This window comes from Alligator mississippiensis, chromosome 1 (genome assembly GCF_030867095.1).
Source record: "Alligator mississippiensis isolate rAllMis1 chromosome 1, rAllMis1, whole genome shotgun sequence".
In the NCBI taxonomy this organism is placed as follows: domain Eukaryota; kingdom Metazoa; phylum Chordata; order Crocodylia; family Alligatoridae; genus Alligator; species Alligator mississippiensis.
The window spans coordinates 254,319,349-254,342,579 of record NC_081824.1 but is presented as its reverse complement, the minus strand read 5'-3'; the positions used below and the strand labels follow the sequence as shown (position 1 = coordinate 254,342,579).

The 23,231-nt window shown below is 41.8% G+C and overlaps 1 protein-coding gene across 4 annotated transcripts in view; it reads left to right on the top strand.

Moving 5' to 3' along the window:
- Positions 1-23,231, top strand: part of SPICE1 (spindle and centriole associated protein 1) — a 43,010-nt gene that overhangs the window by 5,639 nt on the left and 14,140 nt on the right. For all 4 annotated transcript variants that reach the window (XM_006277198.4, XM_019476408.2, XM_019476407.2 and 1 more), the window contains exons 2-11: positions 232-279; positions 1,264-1,410; positions 8,695-8,797; positions 9,636-9,757; positions 13,553-13,656; positions 14,649-14,791; positions 15,021-15,167; positions 17,067-17,332; positions 18,661-18,792; positions 21,406-21,553. In XM_006277198.4, coding sequence (XP_006277260.2) covers positions 232-279; positions 1,264-1,410; positions 8,695-8,797; positions 9,636-9,757; positions 13,553-13,656; positions 14,649-14,791; positions 15,021-15,167; positions 17,067-17,332; positions 18,661-18,792; positions 21,406-21,553 — 1,360 coding nt within the window. The remainder of the gene's footprint in view (positions 1-231; positions 280-1,263; positions 1,411-8,694; positions 8,798-9,635; positions 9,758-13,552; positions 13,657-14,648; positions 14,792-15,020; positions 15,168-17,066; positions 17,333-18,660; positions 18,793-21,405; positions 21,554-23,231) is intronic.

The following is a 23,231-nucleotide window of genomic DNA, read 5'->3' as shown; positions in this document are numbered from 1 at the left end:
TTTTTAATATAATTGTTTTTTTGTTGGAATGCTGTATAGAATTGTAAACTAATCTGTACCAGATTTTCTCTTGCATTTTCTGCTCTGTAAACAAGCAGTTACTTCTAAACCAACCAAACTCATTATTTTGGTAACTTAAAGAGTAAAACTGTAAAGGAATTTTTTCTTAAGTTTTATGCCTGTGTCCATCTCTGTTCTTATGTTTGATGTGAACCTTTATTTATTCCACAGAGTACTGTCCATGATTTAACAGTGCACCAGGCTACTCCTGAGGACATAGTAAGTTTAAAATCTATACAGTAAACTCTGGTAACCAGCACCTGACAAGCCAGCATGGTCTGTTAACCGGCATGCCAGCTTGTAAGGAAAAGTGAAACCAGAAGTGCCCACCGTGGCTCTTCTGGTTACTCCGAGCCCCCACGGCCCGGGGCAAAGCAGCCTGCACTGCCAAGCCCCCACGGCCCAGGAGCATAACGGGCTGTGCGGGGATATGCGGAGCCCACAGGAGGGGTGGCGATGTGGAGGGACACCTCAGATGTGGCCAGAGAAGCAGCAGCCACGGCCGCTCAGTTAACGGGCATATTTTGTTATCCGGCATCCCTCATTCCCGAGGGATGCTGGATAACAGAGGTTTTACTGTATGTGCCTCTCCTCTATAGCAAGATGATCTATTTGGTCATTTACTATAAATATTTACTTTTGTTGATATGGGGTATGTTGCTGGCAACACTTTCTCTCTCTTCCTTGTGTACCAAACACTTTTTTTTTTCAACCATGGCAATTATATGCTCAGCAGCCTCCTATTTTTTAACGGTCCTGTTTTATGTAATATCTTTAAAAGACAGTTTAACTGTCTTTCTGATATATCTTCTACTGTGTATATCTAGAATGTTTTTCACTGTGTTGTGATGCACAGATTAAAAACTTCAAGGATAAGTCTCAGATTGAATTTTAATGTAGTGTGTGGTGTTTTTCGTATTGTTGAAAAAAACACTCATTCATTCAGTGATATAGGGTGGATAAACACAGTGCATATAATATATGTTTATGTGCATCTCCTTCCCTTTTTGTTTTGTGAAATGACTTAATGTTTTCGCTATCGTAGGTGACATTCTGATGTCACTGATATTTACCCTGACTTCCTGGGACCCAAAGCATGAGATGGTAACATTAAAATAAGAAAATCTGTTGACCTTAACCTGCTGCCTGTACTTTAGCTTATCCCTTGATTTTTGAACCAGGTTTTCTTCCGTGTTTATGTAGTTGCGGCGCCATGAGATACATAAGTCAAAGAATAAAGTGTTGGTGCACTTGGAGCTACAAGAGAAAGCACCGAAAAGAAAAATAAAGAAGCAGAGGCAGGGGGCTCCTGATTCCCTGGAGAAAAGGAAGTTGGCCCTCATGCGAGAGGTGAGGACTTTCAGCGTAAGCTACTTGTTTCCCAATAGCAAGAAGCAAATGTTTTGCCACTTTCTCCTCTCCTCTACAAAGGATGTGTAATAGCACTGGACAGTTGTTCTCAAGTGCAGGCCAAAATTTCCTGCCCTGGCTGAATCCTCCCCCAAGTGGTGCTCTGTTACAGCTGTCTATGCCCTGTCCTTTCTGTCCTGTATGTGGCACTGTACAGGTTTTAGCAGAGCTAAACTCTAAGCTGTGCATGGGACACGCATCTTATGCATGCTTCACATCCTACCCCAGCTGCTAAATGCCCCCTTATTTAGTGTAAGTACAGTAATTCTTATGCTTGGGGAGCCTCTGCACCTGCTGTGGCTGGATTTATGTAAAGGAAAGAGAGTGAGGAGGAGCAGAAAGGGAGAAATTTAGTGAGAGACAACGGGGAAAATAAATTGATAAAACAAGGCCTGAGGAGTTGTAGCTCCTGGCAGATGCTCTAGTAACAGTATTCTTCAGCTGGGAATTGAATTTAGTTTCTTGCTGTTTGGCCCTGTTTTAAGCACTCTGCTAACATTATTGTGCTTAGTTTTGAGTTTTCAGTGCAGCCCATTAGGACACAGTAACCTCTCACTAGCTGAAATTATTCCCCTGCTTCCATGCTGAAAATTATTCCCTCTGCAAACTCAAATTATACTATTCATTCACTTTCAGTCACCATCAGCAATTGTACAAATGACAGCTGAACTAGGCAAAGAAGGCTGTTTTTGCTGGAGAAGGGTGTTGACGAGCAGTATACACCTGGTAATTGAGATAACTACAGCTTAGTAAGCCTGTCAATAGCCTGCAGGGTAATTACGGGAGACCTTCTCTCGCTCCTTTTACAAATTCAGCTGGGAGATTAAACATCGAGAAACCTGTATCTGATATCATCAAGATCATTGCAGCCTAGCATAGAAGAAAATTACTATATTTAAGATGCAGTGACATAACCTGAACTCTATTTTAAACCCTGTTCTCTACAAATAAAGCAAAATGTGTTAAGGAAAATATACATATACTTGGTGTAAAATTTGAATAAGCACCTGAAGCTCTCAGATCGTCTCTCCACATTTTTACAGCAGACTGCCAAATGCACATTAATGAAATGTTCCAGAACAATTAACTTCTAGGCAAGTATACAAAATACCATAAAGTACCAAGTAGTTGGATAGGAGTGTGCTGGGACCCATTCCTATTGCAAGAAAAAATGCATTTGGAGGGAAGCAGTCCAGAAGGTTTCGAAGGTAGCTAGAAACATAAACCGTTCTCTGACTTAAAGAATTCAGAAATGGAAGCCTAATGATGAAGAAAGTGTTTTCTGTGAGGTTTTTTTATTGTTCTTCTTCCCCTTGGTGACTTGTCCATTTTCCATCTTAATCTGCCCTCTAGGCCACCTCCTTGAGAGAAACTTTTTAATAAGTCTAGTCTTATATATACATTTGTATAGAAGAATAGCCACATGTTTATATGATTGTCATCACCAAGACAATGCTAAAAGCTCTAAGGAAGGAAGAATACAATCTACTGCCATTGCTTGCAATATCAGTACCCCCTGCTCTGCTGGAAGAAAGGGGCGTGGGAGACCTGTAGCTTAAGTCCTGTTTAGTGGTGAATGGCAGAAGATTTATACTGTTGTGGATGATGGGGTGAACATTCCCTCTGTCTTCCAGCGCAGAGGTTGGTTAGTCTGTTCAGTTGTCTTGCTGGCTTTTCAGCCCGGTGCTGTGAGATTTTGCCTATCCAGAGTCCCTTGTCACTTCTCCATTTGGAGGGAGCAGAAATGAGATAAGGAAGAGATCACCAGTGTGGTTCCTTTCTGACTGTAGATCAAAGAAAGATGTATGATTTTTTTAATTAAAAATGGCAAAACAGTTGAGCTCTCGGTACAAGACACATTTTGATTTTACAGTGGCATCTAGTTTCAAACTCTCAGTGAGAAGGGATTGTAAATGCTTACATAACACGATACATCTCTAATAACATAAAACAATTAGATTATAAATATTAGTGCATTGAGCCAGGGACATGTGTTTAGTGGGTACCTGCCGGTAGCAATGTTAGGACTAGTCTGATTTAATCATCTTTCCAAATGATCTGGAGCAGACAGAAAGTGGCATGTTAATAATGAGACTCATCTGAAGTTGCCAGTGAAGCCAGGGAAGAAATATGAAGAGGTCTGGAGAGACTAGAAGGATAGTATTATGTTCTTTTCTGCTTCATTTTAGCAAATGCTAACAAATCTGTGGGGAGCTGAAATACAAGGGCTGAGTGGAAGAGGGAATCTTGGGAAGCAGTGAAGCTGAAAAGAACTAGAGGAGAGGGTGAAAGCAAATAAACCAGGAGTTAAAATTGTGGTTGTGGCTCCAAAAATGCTTAATTCAGGTTTGGCTCTGTATACAAAAGCTGCATGTCTTACAACAGAAAGATAATATTATACACACATTTAGTATGTGGACACTACCGCAATAAAAGGACAATACAGTTGTAGTGCAGAGCAGTTCAGTTGAACAGTGGTCTGGAGGACCTGACTTGCAGGGTGAAATCAAAAAAGCTATCTAGTTAACATGTAGCCAAACTAAATATGAGGAAAGCTACGAAAGTGTGTAGATTTAGTGTGATATATAACTAGGGCTCAAAATGAGCAGTGTAATACAAGCTGGATAGATGGGGCAACACTTACTGATTGATTACTTACTGACTTGTATTTTTAAAACTAGACTGATGGCATTTTTAGCAAATGTCCAGTATGGAATGGTTTGCTATCAGGGAACTTCAGTGAAGATATCAGTTGCCTTTATAATAAGTCTTTATCTCTCTCACCCTATTAGATCATTCAGTCCAACTTGTATAATTAACAAGGAGTGTGAAGTGGAATTTTTTTGATTTGTTGTGTGAGGAAAGGAACAGTTCCTTTCTTTTTTCATTGGGTACATCTGAAGTGACACTAGCGGTTTGAAATAAAAGCAGCTTCCCTAGATACACTGTCTATTTTATTGTGGTGAATTGGAACGTAGAAGTATCTGAATTTCTCTTGAGCATTTAGAAATAAATGTCTTCTTTCCCAGTTTTTAAAAGTAATCACTTGCATTTTCATTCATGGTTGGTTTCTGCCCAGGAAAAGACATTCGACAGGAAGCCAGCTCAGATAAATGTTGTGCTTACTTCTGAGCAGAAGGCCCATGAGTACCGTCTCTTGCAGAAGTTAACTGCAGCCCTGTGGCAGATTTTTTTTTTCCTCCATGCTGAGATGTTTAGGCCTCATGTAGAATATTGACTGCAGTTCTGGGTTTCTCATTTTAAGAGGTATTTGAAAAGTTGCTGGATTCTGAAGGAATTGTAAAGCAAGCCATATGAGAAGAGGTTGGGAGAACAGGGCATATTTTAGTTTGAAAGAAAGGAGATTGATTCAGGGAGACGGGATAGCAGTTTTTACATATTTGAAAGCCTACTATAAAAGCAGTTTTCCCCTGCTGTAGAGGGCATGATATGAAGAAGTGGGTTTAAAATACAGCAAAGCAGACTTAGATTAGATGCAAAGAAAGTTTTGAAACATCCTTCATTGGAGGAGTTCAGAAGGAGACTGGATAAGCATTTGGCAGGGATAATTTAGTAATAATATTCCCAATTTGATGCAGATGAACTTGGGTCCGTTCCAACTCAGTGATTCTGTGTTTCTGTACCTCCCCATTTAGGGTGACCTTTCATGGTTCCTTTAGGATGTCTGTTGTGACAGGCCATAGTCACACAACAAGTGCATTCTTGGGAAGCTCTGCCCCTTTTATGGGTAGATTCCAAATATTTGAACAATAGTCTGTATCTGCTGGGGAAATCTAAAGTGATGTGCTTATAGCAACTTGTGTTGCTAGGTACAGGCTGCCTCATTCTGTACCAGCTGGAGCCTTTTCAGGGTTTTGTGGCTTTATTTATAGATTTGAGTTTCAGTAATTAAAGTTGAATGGCATGAATACCTGGCTCACTGTAGCCAGGTCTGAATCTCATCAGCTGGACATCATCTTGGACTTCAATCTAGTGGACTCCAAGATGAACATGAGTCGGCAGTGTGACGAAGCCGTCAGAAAAGCTAATGGAACTTTATCTTGCATCAGCAGGTGCATGACGAATAGATCCAAAGAGGTGATACTTCCCCTCTATCGGGCGCTGGTCAGACCGCAGTTGGAGTACTGCGTGCAATTCTGGGCACCGCACTTTAAGAGGGATGTGGATAACCTGGAGAGGGTCCAGAGAAGGGCCACTCATATGGTTAAGGGCTTGCAGGCCAAGCCCTATGAGGAGAGACTAGAGAACCTGGACCTCTTCAGCTTCCGCAAGAGAAGGTTGAGAGGCGACCTTGGGGCTGCCTATAAGTTCATCACGGGGGCACAGAAGGGAATTGGTGAGGTTTTATTCACCAAGGCGCCCCCGGGGGTTACAAGAAATAATGGCCACAAGCTAGCAGACAGCAGATTTAGACTGGACATTAGGAAGAACTTCTTCCCAGTTAGAGTGGCCAAAGTCTGGAACGGGCTCCCAAGGGAGGTGGTGCTCTCCCCTACCCTGGGGGTCTTCAAGAGGAGGTTGGATATGCATCTAGCTGGGGTCATCTAGACCCAGCACTCTTTCCTGCCTATGCAGGGGGTCGGACTCGATGATCTATTGAGGTCCCTTCCGACCCTAACATCTATGAATCTATGAATCTTTTGTCATTTGGCAGCTGTGGATGCTGCACCTGCATTTTGGCCATCCAGTAGTTCTGAAGGCTTTAAAAGATCTAGATTGTTAGACTGGGTGTTACTCCTACCACAGTGATATTTAGTTTCAGAGGAGAAAAATGTGGAACAGAGGTAACAACCAACTTTCCTCTTAGTGTTGCCAGGTCTCAGCTTCACCTAGCCAATTCATCCAAGGACTGATTGATTCTTCCAAGGCAGTGAGAGAGCTGAGATATAGCTCTGCCTTGCTGTGAGGCAAAGGAACTGTAAAGCCAAACATTTTCTGGGTACTGCTAACATGTTGATTTTTCTGTGACCAATTTTCCTAACAGTTCTATCCTGATATTAAACAAATTGAGGGAAAAGATTAAACCTTGTGCGGCTCTAAAAATGGAAACTCTAGCTGCGTAGGGCCAGCTCTCCATATAACTTATTGGGTTTAGTCTTCAAAATGACCCAAGTTGTTTCAAGGTATATTTGTTTATCTTGTATGTAGCCTTTTTCAGGACAGAACTGTCTGGTGCTGGACAGTATCAGAAGCTGCAGGAAGGTACAGATGAAGATGACCATGATTTGCTTATCAGCAAATTAGCAGTGCTAATTCATTGGAGCCATAAGGACTCTCTCCAGCTACCTGAGCTGTTCTAGGGTTTCCAGTAGCCTTCATCATGTAGTACCTAGTGTACTTGGAAAATACTTTTCTCCATAAGGCATCCCCGTTGGACTTCATGGACTTTCCTTTCCCCCCTTCTTCTGGAAGAAGAGCAAAGGACTATGGATTGTTTGATGGGGTTTTCTTCCCTTTTGGTTACTACAGAATTTATTTTCAGACAGGGGATGATCTGAAAATTGATCTTACTTTCCTAGTCACATCTCCTCTAGAGACTGAATCCTTTTGACAAAAAGGCTTACCCTGGTTTTCATAGGACTTGTGTTGGATTTTTGAGAGGGGTCTCAGATGAGTACATCAGTCTGCATAAACCAGGAAAGGAGACAGAGGGTTACTGAGATTTTGATTTTAACCTGTTGAGGTCCCTTAAGACCATCTTCAAGGTCTTGAACTAGGGAATTGTGATGTACTAGAACAGGCATTTCCCAACTGTGGTATACAAAAAACATCTCTGTGGGGTATGTGGGAGAAATTGTGTAATGGCAGATTTAATTTTCATTATAATAATAATTGGCATTTAGGGGGTTAAAATACAAGATGTATGCTGGTAGGGGCCTTTGGCAGCTGGGGAACTGGGAAGGGGTTTCACAATAAGAAAAAGTTTGGGAACCTCTATACTAGAAGAATGGTACAGGGAATTAAATGTTCATAGTAGCCTTTTCATTTAAGGATGGGGTTGGTGAATTTTTTGCAGAAATTGGAACTTCCACATCCAGCTTCCCATAATCTAAAGTAGGGGTCAGCAACATTTTTGGGCAGTGTGCCAAAAAGATCCACAACCTCGACTTGTAATATGTTGGCGTGCTGGGGTAGAAGGCAGGGGAGAAACAAGGGGCACGATCCTTGTGGCAGCTCAGCCCCAGCCACTTCCCCAACGTGTGCATGCCAAGCAAAATGCCTTCATATGCCATGCTCTGGCACACGTGCTGGGGACTGCCTACCCCTGGTCTAAAGTATTAGAGCAGGGCTGACCAACTTTAGAATATCTGGAGATCGCACACTGCACTGATTGCAGACCCTGGGCTGCAAAACAAGCAGGCCGCATGCTTTGGGGGCCACAAGCTGCACAGTCTCCCCAGGACACCCACCGTTTGCAGCTCTCCTCATCACTATATGAGCTTCCCTCTTGCTGCTGCTATCACATGGGCAGGTCCCCTGCCACTGTGCTGTCCTGTCCCAGAGCAGAAGCAGTGGGGGGAGTGGTGTCTGGGTCGGAGCTCTTGGCCCACACACTAACCCCTTTGAAGCAGTCTACAGGCTGCCAATTGAACAACCCTGCTTTAGAGGAATCTATGATGCTGACAGGTACCTGGAGGTCCTGGACACTGCTTTGTGCGCTTCTCATTTATCTTGCTATAAGAAAAGAGAAGCTAAACACTGGGTAGTTTGCATACAGGCTCACTGCTGTTGAACAGCAATTCTTTGGCACTGGTTGGAAGGTTTCATATATTAGGCCACTTTTGTTGTCTTCTCATGCTGTTTATGGAGCTTATCTCTGGCATACGGCCATCATTTGACATAAGCATTTCTCAAGTTGTAAGAAGAAAAAAGGATCAAGTCTGTTGTTGTTGAGGCAATAATAATAATTGGTTCCTTACCATAAATCCTGGTTTTCTGACAGGCAAGTGTAATAATTCTAGTTGCTTTAAAAATTGGGTCTTTTGTTTTTTCTAGATTCTGATTGATGCCTTTCAATCTTGGGTGCAAGTTTGTACTGTACATGTAATTAAACCCATATTTGTTGGCTGCTTATTCTAAAACTAACTGCTGAGAACAATGATACTCAAATCCCTCTTTGTAAGTCATCTCCTCAACTTCATTTTGGGGAAATTGTCTGTGCCTAATGCTATGCAATATCTCTTGTTCTGTGCTTCCCTTCAGATTCTATCTGACCAATACCAGCTGCAAGATGTGTTGGAACAATCCGATCAGGCCATGGCTGTGGTGAAGGACTTGTTTGGGGATGCTCCTCGCAGACACACAGGTAAATCATCTCCTCTGTATAAGAGCTTGTTTAAGATTACAACACTTGCTTTATAAATATAGTCTTGCTTCACGCACTTGTACAAGGTATATTTTGGTTTATTGGCTAGTTTTGACTGATCTGGTAGGTAAGATAACACAACTGATTCTGTTAATGTAGGGCAAAGGAGAACCAACTCAAACAAAATACTATAGATCAGGATAAGACCTACTGTGGGGAGGCAAATTATCCTATATCAGCCTCTTCGGGTTTTTACACATTCCCCTGAAACGTGCAGTACTGGTCACTCTTAGAGTTAAGATGCTTGATTTGAAGGACCTGAGGTCTGATCTGGTAGGGCAGATCACGATTTATTGTCCTGAATGGTCTTGGTACATAGTCTTGGTTGCTGTTTATGGTTTGTCACTTATGTATGAATGAGGTTGTTCCCTTGTTTATGATCTACATTTAGGGTATTGCCTTGTCAAGGAGAATGGTGGGCTCCTTTGATTCAGGTTCTAGATCTTTATTCCTCTCTCTCTATAGACTGCCATTTCCTTTTTTCACTTTTAATGACCATTTGTCTTGGCATGAACACAAGTTTCCCTGACTACAGCATTATTACACTCCCAGGACTATGTAATGTAACCTTGTGGCTAGTTGCTAGGAGTTACACAGAAGGGACATTCATCTTCCTGTTCACTTAAATGAACTGCTGTAGAAAGATAAAGTGCTTATTTGCTGGTGGGGAAGTCATGAGGTACTAGTAGGAGTGGGACCCAGAGGTCCTGTAAAGTCCTTTTCTTGCCACAAGCCCATTTGTGTTCTGTGATTTCCTGACTGTCTCTGTCTGCTTTAGGTTTCCCTAATGTAACCATGGCTCCTGACTGTGACCTGGAATACTCCCAAAGTCCAATTATACAAAAACGTGATCCTCCCACCCAGCTTTCCATCCTCAGTGAGTCTGTCATGGATTCCCAGGTAAGGTACTCTGTGTGTGGGCTGCGTTTCAAGACAGCAAATGTAATGGCACTGTGTTTGGAGAGTTCTGTGGCTGGTTTCATTCACACAGAAGTTAGGAAATTCAGAGTTAGAGTTCTAAAGCAAGCTTAAGTAAGCCGTCTTGTTATGCTATGTGTAGTTTTAAAACTCGTGCTGAACACTGCATCTACTTAGAAACTTGCACAGAAGAGTTTATTTTGGCATGAATTCCCAACCTGTGTACACAAAGTATCGACTTTTATGTTGAATTACCCTTATTTCATTTATGTTACCCTATTTTTTAAATACAGAAGATAACATAGAACTGATTAACTTTAGATTGAAAGAGGCTTCTGACCATGTTAGTGGCATGCCTTCTCTTTAAAATACATGATATAAGCCATTAAAGACACCATCAGCTTAGGCAGATAGCCTTTTAAATCATGCAAGTAGCCCTAGCATTTGCCTGCACTGAAATGCAGGCACAAATCCTTTTGATTTCAATATTGAAGGCCCTACCTAAGCCACCTTAAGCATGCCTGCTACTTAGTGTGTGAGCAGCCTGCTCTTGGCTTTTTTAGTTTCAGCCACTGTTCAGCCATTCTGTTAAGGCTTGCCCAGAGCTCCTCATCTTTCCTAGTTACCTTGACATTGACAGGTCTAGTCAGTTTCAAGGCTACTAATAGCTCACCAATGACAGTGTTTGAGATCCGGTAGAAGTGTTAACTGCCTACTCTGCATATCTGATTGCCAAACAAGCCTGCTGTAGGCAACATAGACTGTATATTGGAGAGCCTATATTTTAGTAGATGGATATTTCTGTCTGTGTGCTTCTCTGCCTGTGTGGCTATGCACCTGACTGCCCTCAAAGGGGGCATCTACATGTGTGCTTTACTGCAGAGTTGACCAATTGTTATTATTGACTCCAGGATGAACATGAGCCACCAATGCGAGGAAGCGGTCAGTAAGGCTAACCGCAGCTTGTCGTGCATCTACAGATGCATCACAAGCAGGTCCAGGGAGGTGATCCTTCCCCTCTGTGCAGCATTGGTCAGGCCACAGTTGGAGTACTGAGTCCAGTTCTGGGCACCACACTCCAAATGGGATGTGACTAGCATTGAGAGGGTCCAGAGGAGGGCCACTTGCATAGTCCAAGGGCAGCGGGGCAGGCCCTATGAAGAGAGGCTAAAGGGCCTGAACCTATTCAGCCTCCACAAGAAAAGGCTGAGAGGGGATCTGGTGGCCTTTTACAGACTCACCAGGGGTGACCAGCGAGAATTGGGGGAGACTCAGTTCCCCCGGGCACCGCCCAGGGTTACTAGGAATAACGGCCACAAATCGTTAGAGAGAAAGTTCAGGCTGGACATTAGGAGACATTACTTTACAGTTAGGGCTGCCAGGCTCTGGAATGGGCTCCCAAGTAAGGTGGTACTCTCTCCTACCTTGGGGGTCTTCAAGAGGAGGCTGGACTGATATGACCCCAGCACCCATTCTTGCCCAGGGCAGGGGGTCAGACCTGATGATCTGTTTAGGTCCCTTCCTAAGCACTATAATACTAATTAGCTCTGCAGTAAAGCATCACTGTCTACACATGCGGTGCTATTAGGCCACAGTAAACTAATTAACTCTGCCATAGGATAGTACTTCCCGACACAAGTACCATCCTATCACAGAGTTATTTAGTGCACCAAAACATGCCCCAGCCAGACCTCTCCGGAGCACGTTGAGCCAGGGCAGAGCAGCTCTGGGCAGGCAGGCTGACCCCCTAGGTCCCCTGCCAGTGGGAGCTGTGTCACCCCAGCAAAATGTGCTGCAGTCCTGCATGCACATGTAAATGCTGCATGTTGGAGAAAAAAACTCAAGCACAAACTGGGCTGGAGTTTGCAGACGCATTAATAACTTTAATAGCACGTGTAGATGCACCTCGAGTGTACTACCTATCAGTCAAGAACTATTTCTAACTGCAGTTTTAGCAGGGCTGACATATGTTGCATCTTGAACATTTAAAGTGAGCATTTTAAGTATTCTAAAAATTGTGAATAGATTTCAGTGTCCCTTTTTCCCCCGATAAATGGACATCTTCATCCATACCAAAAATAGTCACTCTGGGTTGAGAACAAGCAGAAGTTTCTCTCTGAGACCTGCTGGTCAGGAATGGTAGCCAGTAGTGTTTTAGAATAAAAGTATTTCTGCTACCTAAATGTGTAGTCTTACTCTCATGAGTCTATAGTAATCTATGTCATTGTATCTTGTGCATATACATAATTCAGTATTTGCTTAAATCTAAAACTAGGTTCCCCCCACCATTCAACACGGGATGGGGAAAACTCCTCATCTTATATTTAAATATAAGTCAAGGGGAAGGGGATATGTGGTGGCAGCAGCTCTGGCCCAGGATCAGGGCCAAACCTGCCACCACTGTAACCGCCGGGCAGGAGCCAGAGGCAGCATGTGCTCTGTGCCCCAGAACAGAGTGAGGCTCAGCCAGAGCCAACTGTGACAGGGAGGTGCCATGAGGGGGACATTTGGGGGGGGCAGGTACCAGGGGATGTAGGCATGGGAAGGTATGAAAAGGGCCCAAGTGGTGGTCAGGGGTGCAGGCAGCAGGTGGGGTAAACAGGGGGAGCAAGTGGCAGGGAGGAAGGTGCAGGGGGAGCACAGGACCTATAGTAGGAGGCAGGCATTGCAGGGGGACAGGCAGCAGGAGGGCAAGTGGTAGTTTGGATGGGTAGTGCTCAAGCCATCTGACCCCCACTGCCTGCCCGCCTGCTGCTGCTTGTCTTGCTGCAAAGTTGGGATGGACAAATTTAAGATTAGATGCGTGGAAAATTATAACAAGTGTATAAATTTTCCATGTCTAGAATCTAATTATTGGGGGGGGAGTGTCTTATATATTTTGGATTTCGGTAAATATGTTATTATAAGGTGTATGCCAGCACTGCTGTACCAGTCAGTTTTCTTTACAGTTGAGGTGTTAGTTTCCTGCATTTTTCTTCATCATCTTTGACTTGCATGCATGATAGATAGTATGTAAACTGAGCTGCTCTAAGGGAAGAAAGTTGCCCAGCTGTTAATGATATCCTAATTCCCGAAAATCCCAGCCAGAAGTCCTGGTGTAATGTAGACCCACAAGGGTAAAGCTGTAATATTGAACTAAGCTGCCTCAGACTTGTCCACAGTGAAATATCACTGTGGTAATTCTTATCTCTTTTGCACATGATGTAAATGCAATTCATTTGTGTCTTTAGGTACAAGTTCATTAAAATCATGAGATTTAGGTTGCAGAGTTGGGCATTTGACAGTTTAGACATACTCAGGTTAAGGTTGTCAATTGTGTCCGTCTTGTACAATGTGTGTGTAAGTTAGGCAGTAGTTCTTGATTGCATGACCGCATGTTGTATTTTTATGGAACACCTGCTTCATTTAATGATAGCATGGACAGCACTCGGAGGATGAGGCAGCTGCTTAATATTTCTTTTTATCCTTTTTCTTCAATGCGTGGCCATTGTCATCATCACTGCACTCCACGCAAAGCAAGCTCTGATTTACTCGTTTCCTTTGCTTGTTTTTGAGGGTGCGTTGTGATAGTAATGGAGTGCTTCACAAATATTAACAATCTTATCTCCATGTTCACCCTCTTAGATGCATACTTTTATACAGTTTTAGAGGTGGGAAGATGAAGCAAAAGTGTGTTCACTTCCCCTGCTTCTTTCCCAAAAGAGGGATTGAAATTGCTCTGAGATGGTCTGTGTTGGATTGATTTTTTTTTGATTTTTTTTTTTCCTGCTGCAACAGGCTCTTAATGAAATAGAAGGGGAAAGCTCCTCCTGTCATTCAGGGGATAGTGCAGATGAACAGAATGTGTTTCAGAACTACAAGTCCAGCATTGACATGGACAGGTCAGTGTATGTGTCCAGCAATGTCTTAGAATTTCTATCCTCCTAGTGTTCACATAACACAGGTAGGTAACCAGATACCTTTGTGTCCCTTGTACAGAGGTTCTGTCATAAATATCTATAAAACTACTACAGTATCTTCCTTCAAATGTCTCTTTAAAAACTCACCATTACTTCATTTCCTTCAAAACACTTAGGGGCAGAATCTTTGCCCTGAGGAACTTGCCACTAACATAGAGCCTCAAATTCTATAAGAAGAGCTAAATTTATTTCTTATGTTCACTTATACCAATAAGTAAATGTGCAAATAGCACATTCTCTATGTACATCATTTATCACATAACCTGTTAATGGTTTTTTTAACTTTAATTAGTGACTTGGATTTAGACTTGTGTGTCATAATTGGAGGCTGAAGTTGAAGAGCGTGTATGTCTTAGAAATGCTACAAACAGAATAGATGTTATACTTGTTTCATTTGGTAAGATAAGTTTTCAAGAAGTTTGGGTAGTATTTACCTATAATCTCGCACACATTTTAATGGTCTGAATTTGCTGTAGCTGTATTGTACATATGATGATTGTTGTGTGTCAAGTTCCAGTGTGGTTTATATAGACTTGTTTCCTACGTTGCACTCTTCCCATTAGTGGTGCATTCACTTTAGCAATTCAGTATTTACGAATCTCTGTTGAGATTGGACTGGTGTGCAGTCTTCACAATACATGTCTGAATTGACTATGAGTAAAGCAGTGCTGCATTAGAAGAATCCTATGTTTGCGAGTAGTTAAGTGTTCATGTTTGGACATTGTGGGGGGTGTTTATTAGTAAAGTACAGTGAGAGAGGTATTTTCTAGGATTTGGGTTTTGCATTAAAAGGAAACTGGTTTGAGCAATCTCATTTTGACACTTGTTGGATAGATGGTAAAGATTGGTCCATGTTGCTGTCACTTCAGAGTTCAGTACCCCCATAGTTTTCTTTGTTCTTATTTTGTATGTAGGCTTCTCTGTTTACTGAAAAAGGAAAATTCTGTGGGAGCCTCCCAGCTGTGGGCTGATGAGAAAGTGAAAACAGCTGCCCCATCACAGGAAACAAATGTACCTGTCACTCCTACGACTGCTTCATTGCCTTTGGAAGACACAGGTTGGATCTGGCAGGATGTTATCTTTCAAAGGGCAGTAGGCAAAGGATCCTATTCAGAATAAAGTGCAGGAGGAGGAAATGGCACGAGTATAGTTTTGGAGATCTAACTGGGTTGGGTTAGCAAAGTAAGGCACTGGCACTTTAAATGTGTTTATATTGAAATATTTTGATGCATTAATGTCACTCATAAAGTACTTCATGTAATTTGTTGGGTTTTTTTTTTTATCAGCCCTTAATGCTACTAATGTGGTCAGGAGAATCCAATCAAGGCTTCAGAATGAGGATGAGCATGACGAGCACACTCCAGACTCCCCTTACATTGCAAGACAAGTGCTGAACCCTAACTCAAGGAAGCACAAGCAAGTTTCAGGAAAAGGTTTAGTTTTTACTTTCTGAAGTAATATATGGTTGAGGCAATGTATTTGCTTTTCCCTTCCCCCCAGTATCCCTTGAAGCTCTGATTGAGATCCTGCTTTTCATTTAATGTTACTGAAGATCAAAGAGCATTTATTGGATTTAGTTATGCTTAATATTTACCTTGAAAGTAAAGGGAAAAAAATCTCATCCCATCTGTTTTCCTTGGTTACAGCACACACTTCACTCGAAGTGTTTCAGCTCTGTTATTTCATAAGGTTATGAGATTTCACTAGCGTCTGTCTAGCACAAAACATATTGTTGCTTTATCTTACAGCAAGACTAGAATGTCTGTTTCATACCTTCAAGTTAGTAGTTAGCCTCCGCAATAATAATGGGGAGGACAGTTGAATTTTTAACTACTGTTATTTTTAAAAAATATTTAAAAAATGAAACTTTGGCCCTGACAATGTTGTGTGAGTTGAGGTGGGGGAATGGTGTTTTGTTCTTGTTGTTTGTTTAGGGCTTTTTCATTTGGTTTTTGCTTGGTCCATATCTCATCCCTTAACTCCTCCTAATTCCTCTCTCTCAGAGCATACATCGATAGGGCACTTCTGAAATCTATGCATAAAGAATGTTCCCCTTACTCCTCTTGACTGAGGTAATTTCTATAAAACGACTGGCTAGGAAACCAAGCCTGTATGCATTAATAGCTCGGTGCACATGACCTGAGATCCATGTAATGCTGTTGTCTGGTGCAATGCCACAAGGAACTGACTCTGTATGCAATTGCTTCTGCAAACACTTCCTCTGACGTGCTGATTTGGTCACCCTGGAATACCACATCACACACTGTGGGGAAATAGCCAGATTCAGGTACAAACATGTTTGAACTTTCAGGGCCATGATGTGCCTGCCATATGTTTTGAGACTCTGGGAGATTGCAATCTTCTTCAGCAGCAATTCCAGTCCCGTGGATTTGTTCAGGTTTGTCAGACCAGAACTCTCTCTTGACAGACCATAGGTAGCTTTACAGACAGAAAAGATGCCTCCAGAGTAGAGCTGGTAGTTTGGTTCTAGACACAATTTAAGATGCAGGTCCCATCCTGCCCCTTTGCCTTACCTCTTACTCTCTGGTTTGCAGAGAAATCTCAGACTGATGTGCCTGAAAAGATCTGTTCAGCTTGACTCCTGCTAAAGTTTGTAGCAAGGGGCCATGAGAGTTTGGTGGATGTAAACAGGGATCCTTCAAGCTGCTCACTTCACTGTTGATATATTTCTATATGGCAGTTTCTGTGCTCTCCCTAGTGCCTTTTTGTTTGCTGCTATGATGATCTTTGATCTGTTTAGGCACAATTTAGTGGCTCATTTCCTAGTGGTATATGGGGAATAACATTACATGGGCTCAACAATTATAGGATGCTTGTTGTAAACCTGCCATGTGACAGAAGAATTGGACCTGTAAACCATGTTAATTCTGCAAGGGCTCCCCAAAATGCATGTAGAGGTCTCCTTTTGTATACCTAGGATGTGAAGGTAATTAGTTGCATGTTTTCCTTGTCCTTGGTACTAGCAAATAATTTTAAGTTTTTGCAAGAAAGATAACAATGTAAACAAATTTTATAGTTGGGTGCTGTTTAGAAGATATTTTAGCTGTCCACTTATCATGTATTTAAACTTGGCATGGGCCCAGACTTCTTGGAACTTGCTACTGTGGCACTCGTAGTTTAAAAGCTTTGGAGAAAAGTACCTGAATGACTCTGTATGACCTGGATATAACTGGGGCTTGATTTACCTTTGATTGTCCATTATCGTTCAGGGACTGAGATCAGTTTTTCCTTGATTCATTGAAGCAAAGATTAATTGTGAACTGTAAAGAAGCAACTGGAATGTAAAAGTATTCTGTCTGTGTTTCTCTCAGTGAAAAGAAAACAAACTACACAGATACCATCTAAGCAAAAGAGGAATGATTGTCTTGCTAATTCAATCACCCTCAACCTCCCAAGCAGTAATACATCCAGCTTGGATATCCTGAATCACATGATACATGAAGTAGAGAATGAGTTGGAGGAATACGAGAGATGTACTGGCCGCGAGGTCCAGAAAACACAGAATTGTCAGGGTCTCACTGGGTTTACTTTGTCACTGGTGAATGCTGTCTGTCGTCTGATGCGCTACCTCAAAGAGGTGAGAACACTTTGAACTGCTTTGGGAGGTTAGATGAATTAAACCAAACATTTTGGTTTAATTTACAACCTTAACTTTTATAATCTCTTGACTCTTGAGTGCATCATTTTGTAAACTCAGTATCTTTAGGAGTTTTGGCTTGTTTGCAGTTTTAAAAAATTGGTAATATTGTTCATTCTAGATAGACTGCTGTTGGCTCTTGGGAGAAACCAAGGCACTTTTTAAGTATAAATTTAGATATGTATTCAAAATAACTGGTGGTATTTTTAAATATAGTTTTATAGACTCTCAGAATATTAGGATTCAGATCCTGTCATTCACTGTCAGACAGCCCTTCAGGGAACAGCCCAGATGCTACACTTGCTGTGTCTAGTGCAGACACAATCTAGTGGTCCTTTTTGTATACAAGGCCTCTTTAGGCTCTCACTCTGTCCATACAAGATTGCAGTGAGGACCTCTCTAGGTTTGTCTTGGGCTACATCCTATCACACACTTGTTGAGCAAGAGCAGTAAAATTCAGTAGGAGAATCGAGGAGATGTGTCAATGGCGTGGAGCTGAACATGCTGAAGATGGCACTGATACCTCTCCCCTCCCTTTGACCAGCATGAACCACAAGATGGCAGTGGCCTACATCAGTAGAGAGGGAAAGATTCTAGTTCTTCACTGGAAGTGGAAGGGGCCCTACTTAATTCTTCATGTGGTATTGTGTGGTCTGTGGTATAATCTGTTATGTCAGAGATCACTTGTAAGTAGATCCTGCCCTTTAAGGGGAGGGAGATAGGGACAACAGAATTCTTTGCCGTGGAATGAGGTGCTTGTTTGTGTCCAGTAAAGAAACCAGAAAATAGTAACAACATAAATCCTGTTCTAAGCCCTCTGAGAAAAAATAAAACAAAACTGTAGGACCTGCCTTTGGTCCAGTATCACTCCACAAGGCCAGGAAGATCAGGATATTGTCATGTGCCATCACCATTACATTGACTTTTTGCATGCTGTAATACAGTATGGTAGAAGGTAGGCAAAGTGAGAATTTAAACACTATGCCAATAGTTCATTTGTTGTTTTTTTTAAATCATGGGGAAGGAAGCATCAGGAGGAGGGCTCTCCAAATGTCAACTCCTTGTGCTGTTGTGGGAAGGTGACAATAGCACAAGTGAAGCAATGTCAGGTTGAACATTAGGTGAAAAGTCTTGGGGCAGAAAAGATGGTTCCATTTAACAGTGGCAACAAGAGCAGTGATCAACTTGATAGCAAGATTTGAATCTCCTCTCAGTTCTTACATGAACTTGTATTGAGTGTGCTTTCTTTTCTTCTCCTTTTTCTCCAGAGTGAGATACAGCTGCGTCAAGAAGTGGTGATGAAGCAGAAGCTTGAGGGGGTTCTGAATGAACACAGAGAGTTGATTGATGCTCTGACAGCTGAAATCCTCTTAGTCAGGGAAGAAAGTATTGCGACACAGGTACTAAGAGTTATTGACTCTTTCCTCTCCTGACAGCTTATGGAACTTAGGGAAAAACTACTGTGCCAAAAGTTTTTAAGCATTATTGGTTGTAGCCATGTTGATCTGTGGACGTAGGCAGGCAAGGTACTTTGGGCAGATGTGATATCTTTTATTAGACTGACTAAATAGTTGGAAAAATGTTCTTTGCAAGCTTTTGGGCACAAACACCCTTCTTCAGGCATAGGGAGATTCTGCTGGTGTTATGTGTTCTCCAAGGTAGAAAAGAAGCTAATTTGCAAGATGCAGGTCTGTGAAAATGCAAATGAGTAGTAGTTTGGGAGACAATAGGTAGAGTTGGGAGGGGAGGAAGGAAATTAGGGAAATGTGTGAAGAAATGTAGCTGGTCAGCTGCAGCCAGGTTACCTAGGGTTATTAGATGTCAGGCAGTTTGTAATATGCCATAAATCCAAAGTCTTTAATTAGTCCATGATTTTTTGTATCCAGTAGATTTATGAAGTGGAGTTTGTAGGCTCATCTACGAAAGGTGTTTTGTAAATTTCCTTTGAGTATTAGAACTGAGAGACTGGAGAGTGATTGTCTTTTCAAAAGTGTGCACCCACAGGTAATTAGATATTTTTGTCTTTGATGGATTTGTGGTGTTTGTTCGTTCTGATATGCAGTTGTTGTTTGGTTTCTCTTACATATTTTCCATCAAGGTATTTAGTGCACTGGATGAGATTCCATTCAGTGTGCTTTGGGCCATAGGAAGTTTTCTTCTGGTGATGATGTTAGTGAGGTTCAGTGTTTGTTTAAAGGCTAGAATGGGTGCTGCTGGAAAGATCTCTTTAAGAATTGGGTCTTCTTCTAGTATGGGTTGCAGCTGTTTGAGGATTCTCTGTATAGGTTTCAGGGAAGGATGGTATGTCATGACTAATGGCGTGCAATTCATGGGGATTTTCTTTTTGTGCCGCAGCAATTCTTCACATGGTATCCAGGTGGCTCTTTAAAACATGCAATCTATTTCTCTGGAGGAGAGTCCCTATTGGGTGAAAGACTTTGAGATTTGAGCGTTGACGATTGCAGGTATTCTTCTAAATGCAAATTCGGTGGTATCGGAGACCTTAGCTATATATTACAACTTTTTTGGTGTGTTCAGGGTGATTGCTGGTTCTGTGTAGTATGTTAGTCCATGGATTTCTTGTATATGGTGGTTTGTATCTTACCATTCTGAATATTGATCATCATGTCTAAAAAGGAAATGGTGGTGCTGGAATATTCAAGAGATAGTCTGGAGGGGTGATAATAATTGAATTTGTGTCAGAGACTGCAGGTTTTCAGTCCAAATGATGAAGATGTCATCTATATATTTTAGGTATAGCATGTGTTTGATGGTGTAGTTCTTAAGGAATTCATCTTCCAGGTGGGCCATAAAAAGGTTGGCATATTGTGGGACCAATTTGGTGCCCATAGCTGTGCCCATGGCTTGGAGGAAGTGTTGGTTGTTGAAACTGAAGTTGTTATAAGTTCAGTAATATCTTGAAGTCTTACTTTGAGTTGTAATCTTGCTCTTGTAGATATATATGTAAGGCAGGCATAGAAAGTCTGTTGTGTCTTGGATAAAACTGGGTCCTTGGGTGACAAGGGGTCTTAGGATGGATTCAATGAAACCTGATATTTCTGCAGGGTTCCATGGTTGAAAATTATAGGTCTGCCTGGGTTCCCTTGTTTGTGGATTTTAGGGATCATGTAAAAAAGTCGTTGGATTGGGTAGTACAGGGATCAGGGTCTGAAGTTTTTCTTACGGTTCCAGTAGAAATGATGTGATGGTGGTTTTGAGGTGAAAAGGGGAGTTGGCTCTTCCTCTAATTTTTCATAGTAGACGGTGTCAAAGAGTTGTCTGTTGGCTTCTTTTATGTAGTCTTCACGGTTAAGGATAACTATAGATCCTCCTTTATCTGCTGGTTTTATTACTATTTGGTGGTTGGATCTTAGAAATTCTATGGGCCTTCTCTCTGGGAGGGAGAGGTTATAGTAGTGTTTGTTGTTGATTATGTCATTGTTTGTTCTTCGTCTGAAACAGTTAGTGTAGCAGTCGAGGTTTGAGGTTTGAATTTTGTGTACTGCAAGGTGTCCAAAAGTTTTTAAGCAGGTTCTTCATTTCGTCAGTGAGACTTGTTAGAATAGCAAACTGCTGCAGATCTTAGGTGAGATGCATAGTAGCACTGAAACAATTTGATGGAATTACATATGCAGTCTTAGGACTGAAATCAGAGGTGGATATTGTAGTGGATTATGTAGAAATGCAACACTTACCAGGAGGAAGAATCTTTTGAGAAACTTCCTTTTAAAATGTGACATAAGCAGACTTAGTGTAACTTAGCCTTTCTTTAATGTAAGTCTTTGTGTGGAAGGAAGAGGGTGATTGAACAGCAAAACTGTTGAACTGTAGGGCTGGGCAGGAAGGAAAGAACAAACAAATACAGAAATCTTTTCCTTCCACTTCACTGGGACCAGAGTGAAGTGTTGGCACCAAGAGAGGGGGTGGACTTCTCATTGTTATAATTATCTGTTTTTCCTCTCCCTAGAATATAGATCTCTGTACTTTTTTTGTTTTGTTTTTTTTTCCCTTAGAAACAACTACGGCAGTATATGGTGGTAACAGATGAACAGCTCACTTCACTCACTTTAGCATATAAAAGCCTCCTTTTGACAGATCCTAAGAGAGAACAGAGTCCAAACAGTCTTGGAATTGCAATCAAAGATCCAACAAACATCCAAGGTGTGTGTGTGTGTGTGTGTGTGTGTGTGTGTGTGTGTGTGTGTGTGTGTGTGTGTGTGTGTGTGTGTGTGTGTGTGTGTGTGTGTGTGTGTGTGTTGTGAAGGAAAGAGTGGGGAGCTGTCATTGAATTAGAAATGTGAGAATTCTAGGTGCATTCTTGGAAATTGCCCTCAGCCTTTTGTCCAAGCAGCAGAAGCAGCAGTTCAGGATAGCTGGTAGTATATGGTCCAGAAGGAGAAGGGCTGAGCCTTTCACTTATTTTTCAGAATTCCTTGGTGATATTATAAAAATCATTTTACTGCTAAATTAGTCTTCTACTTGCAAAGTTTGGTTGTTCCATCTAATCAAAATGCAGTCTTATTTTTTTATCTTTTTGCCAGCCTAGAATTGATGTTAAAGGGAAAATGCAAAAATCTCTGGAAACAGCATCTAAGAGTTACCCGCTGCTAACCAGTAAAGTGATGTCTCAGTTTGGGTGTCTGTCTGGCATGTAGTTGAAGCTGTATCTGCTTCTTTCCCAAGTCTGAGGAAAGGCATTTTGTGTTGGAGAACTTGTCCAGCACCTCTCCCAAACAAATAGTTGGTCTAGCAGAATACTAAACAGTCTTAACTCCTGCAAAGGGTTGGACAGGTCAGAACAGCTCTGAGTGTGTTGGGGGTTTTTTTATTTTTTTTTGTCACCCTCAGTCTTACAGTGCAGATGGACCTACATGCTTGAACCACTGACCGCTTCGTCTATAAAATATTGTCTGGTTCCACTTACTCATAAGTGTGTGTGTTACTGGTGATGCCTCTATCTCTGTTCCAAGCACCACATTTGTCCATTGCTAATATCATTATGCCAAAGGGTCTGGGCAGGAGTGGTGTTCCAAACAACTGCTTAGGTAGCAAGAGGAGTTTGCTATAGTTGGAATTGTGAGGGTGGATGGAGTGTTAAAATGAAAGAGGATGCCCAGAATGAAGGAGTAAAAGTTTGTTTTGCTGTTGCTTTAGCTCAATGGGGGGCAATTTTGGCAGGTGAGCCACAAGGTAAGCCCCACATCCTCTTCAGGTACCATTTTGATCCTCTTCCCTTGTCTGATCCATTGCTCTGCTTTCTGCTTCCTGTCGTACACACACAGGCTGTCCTTGCCACTTGTGGCACATGTGTCGTAAGTTGACCACCCTGTTTTAGCTGACACTGTCATTTGTATAAGCCTGGAAAAATAACATGGGAGTTTGTGTGTGCTCTGCTGTTTGGGCCACCAGTGTAAAAATAAAACTTCTCCCGGAACCTATATAAAAATGGCAACTGTGGTCAATTAATTTGGGCTTGATATGCAAGGTTTTTACAAAGAAGGCTATGCAGTTAAGAATGACAAAAAATACTTGTTTAGTACTACTACACGTCTGTATAGACCAACAAGCTTCACCATGAAAAGCCTGCTCAAATAGACTTACCTGTATGCTCATAGCTTGAATGACTGATAGTCACCTGCTTGGGCAGAGCACTGTACTGTGTGACATTCTTGGGATCAGAGTGTTTACATTTTCATCTTGGAAACAGAAAGCCATTTCTGAACTGTTTCACTGAGTGGTAAGGTTTTGTAACAACCTTTCCAAGCCTGCTTGTGGATTTGTCATTCAGACAACAATATTTTACTTTAGATGGTGTTTTCCCCCTCCATGTTTTCAGTTA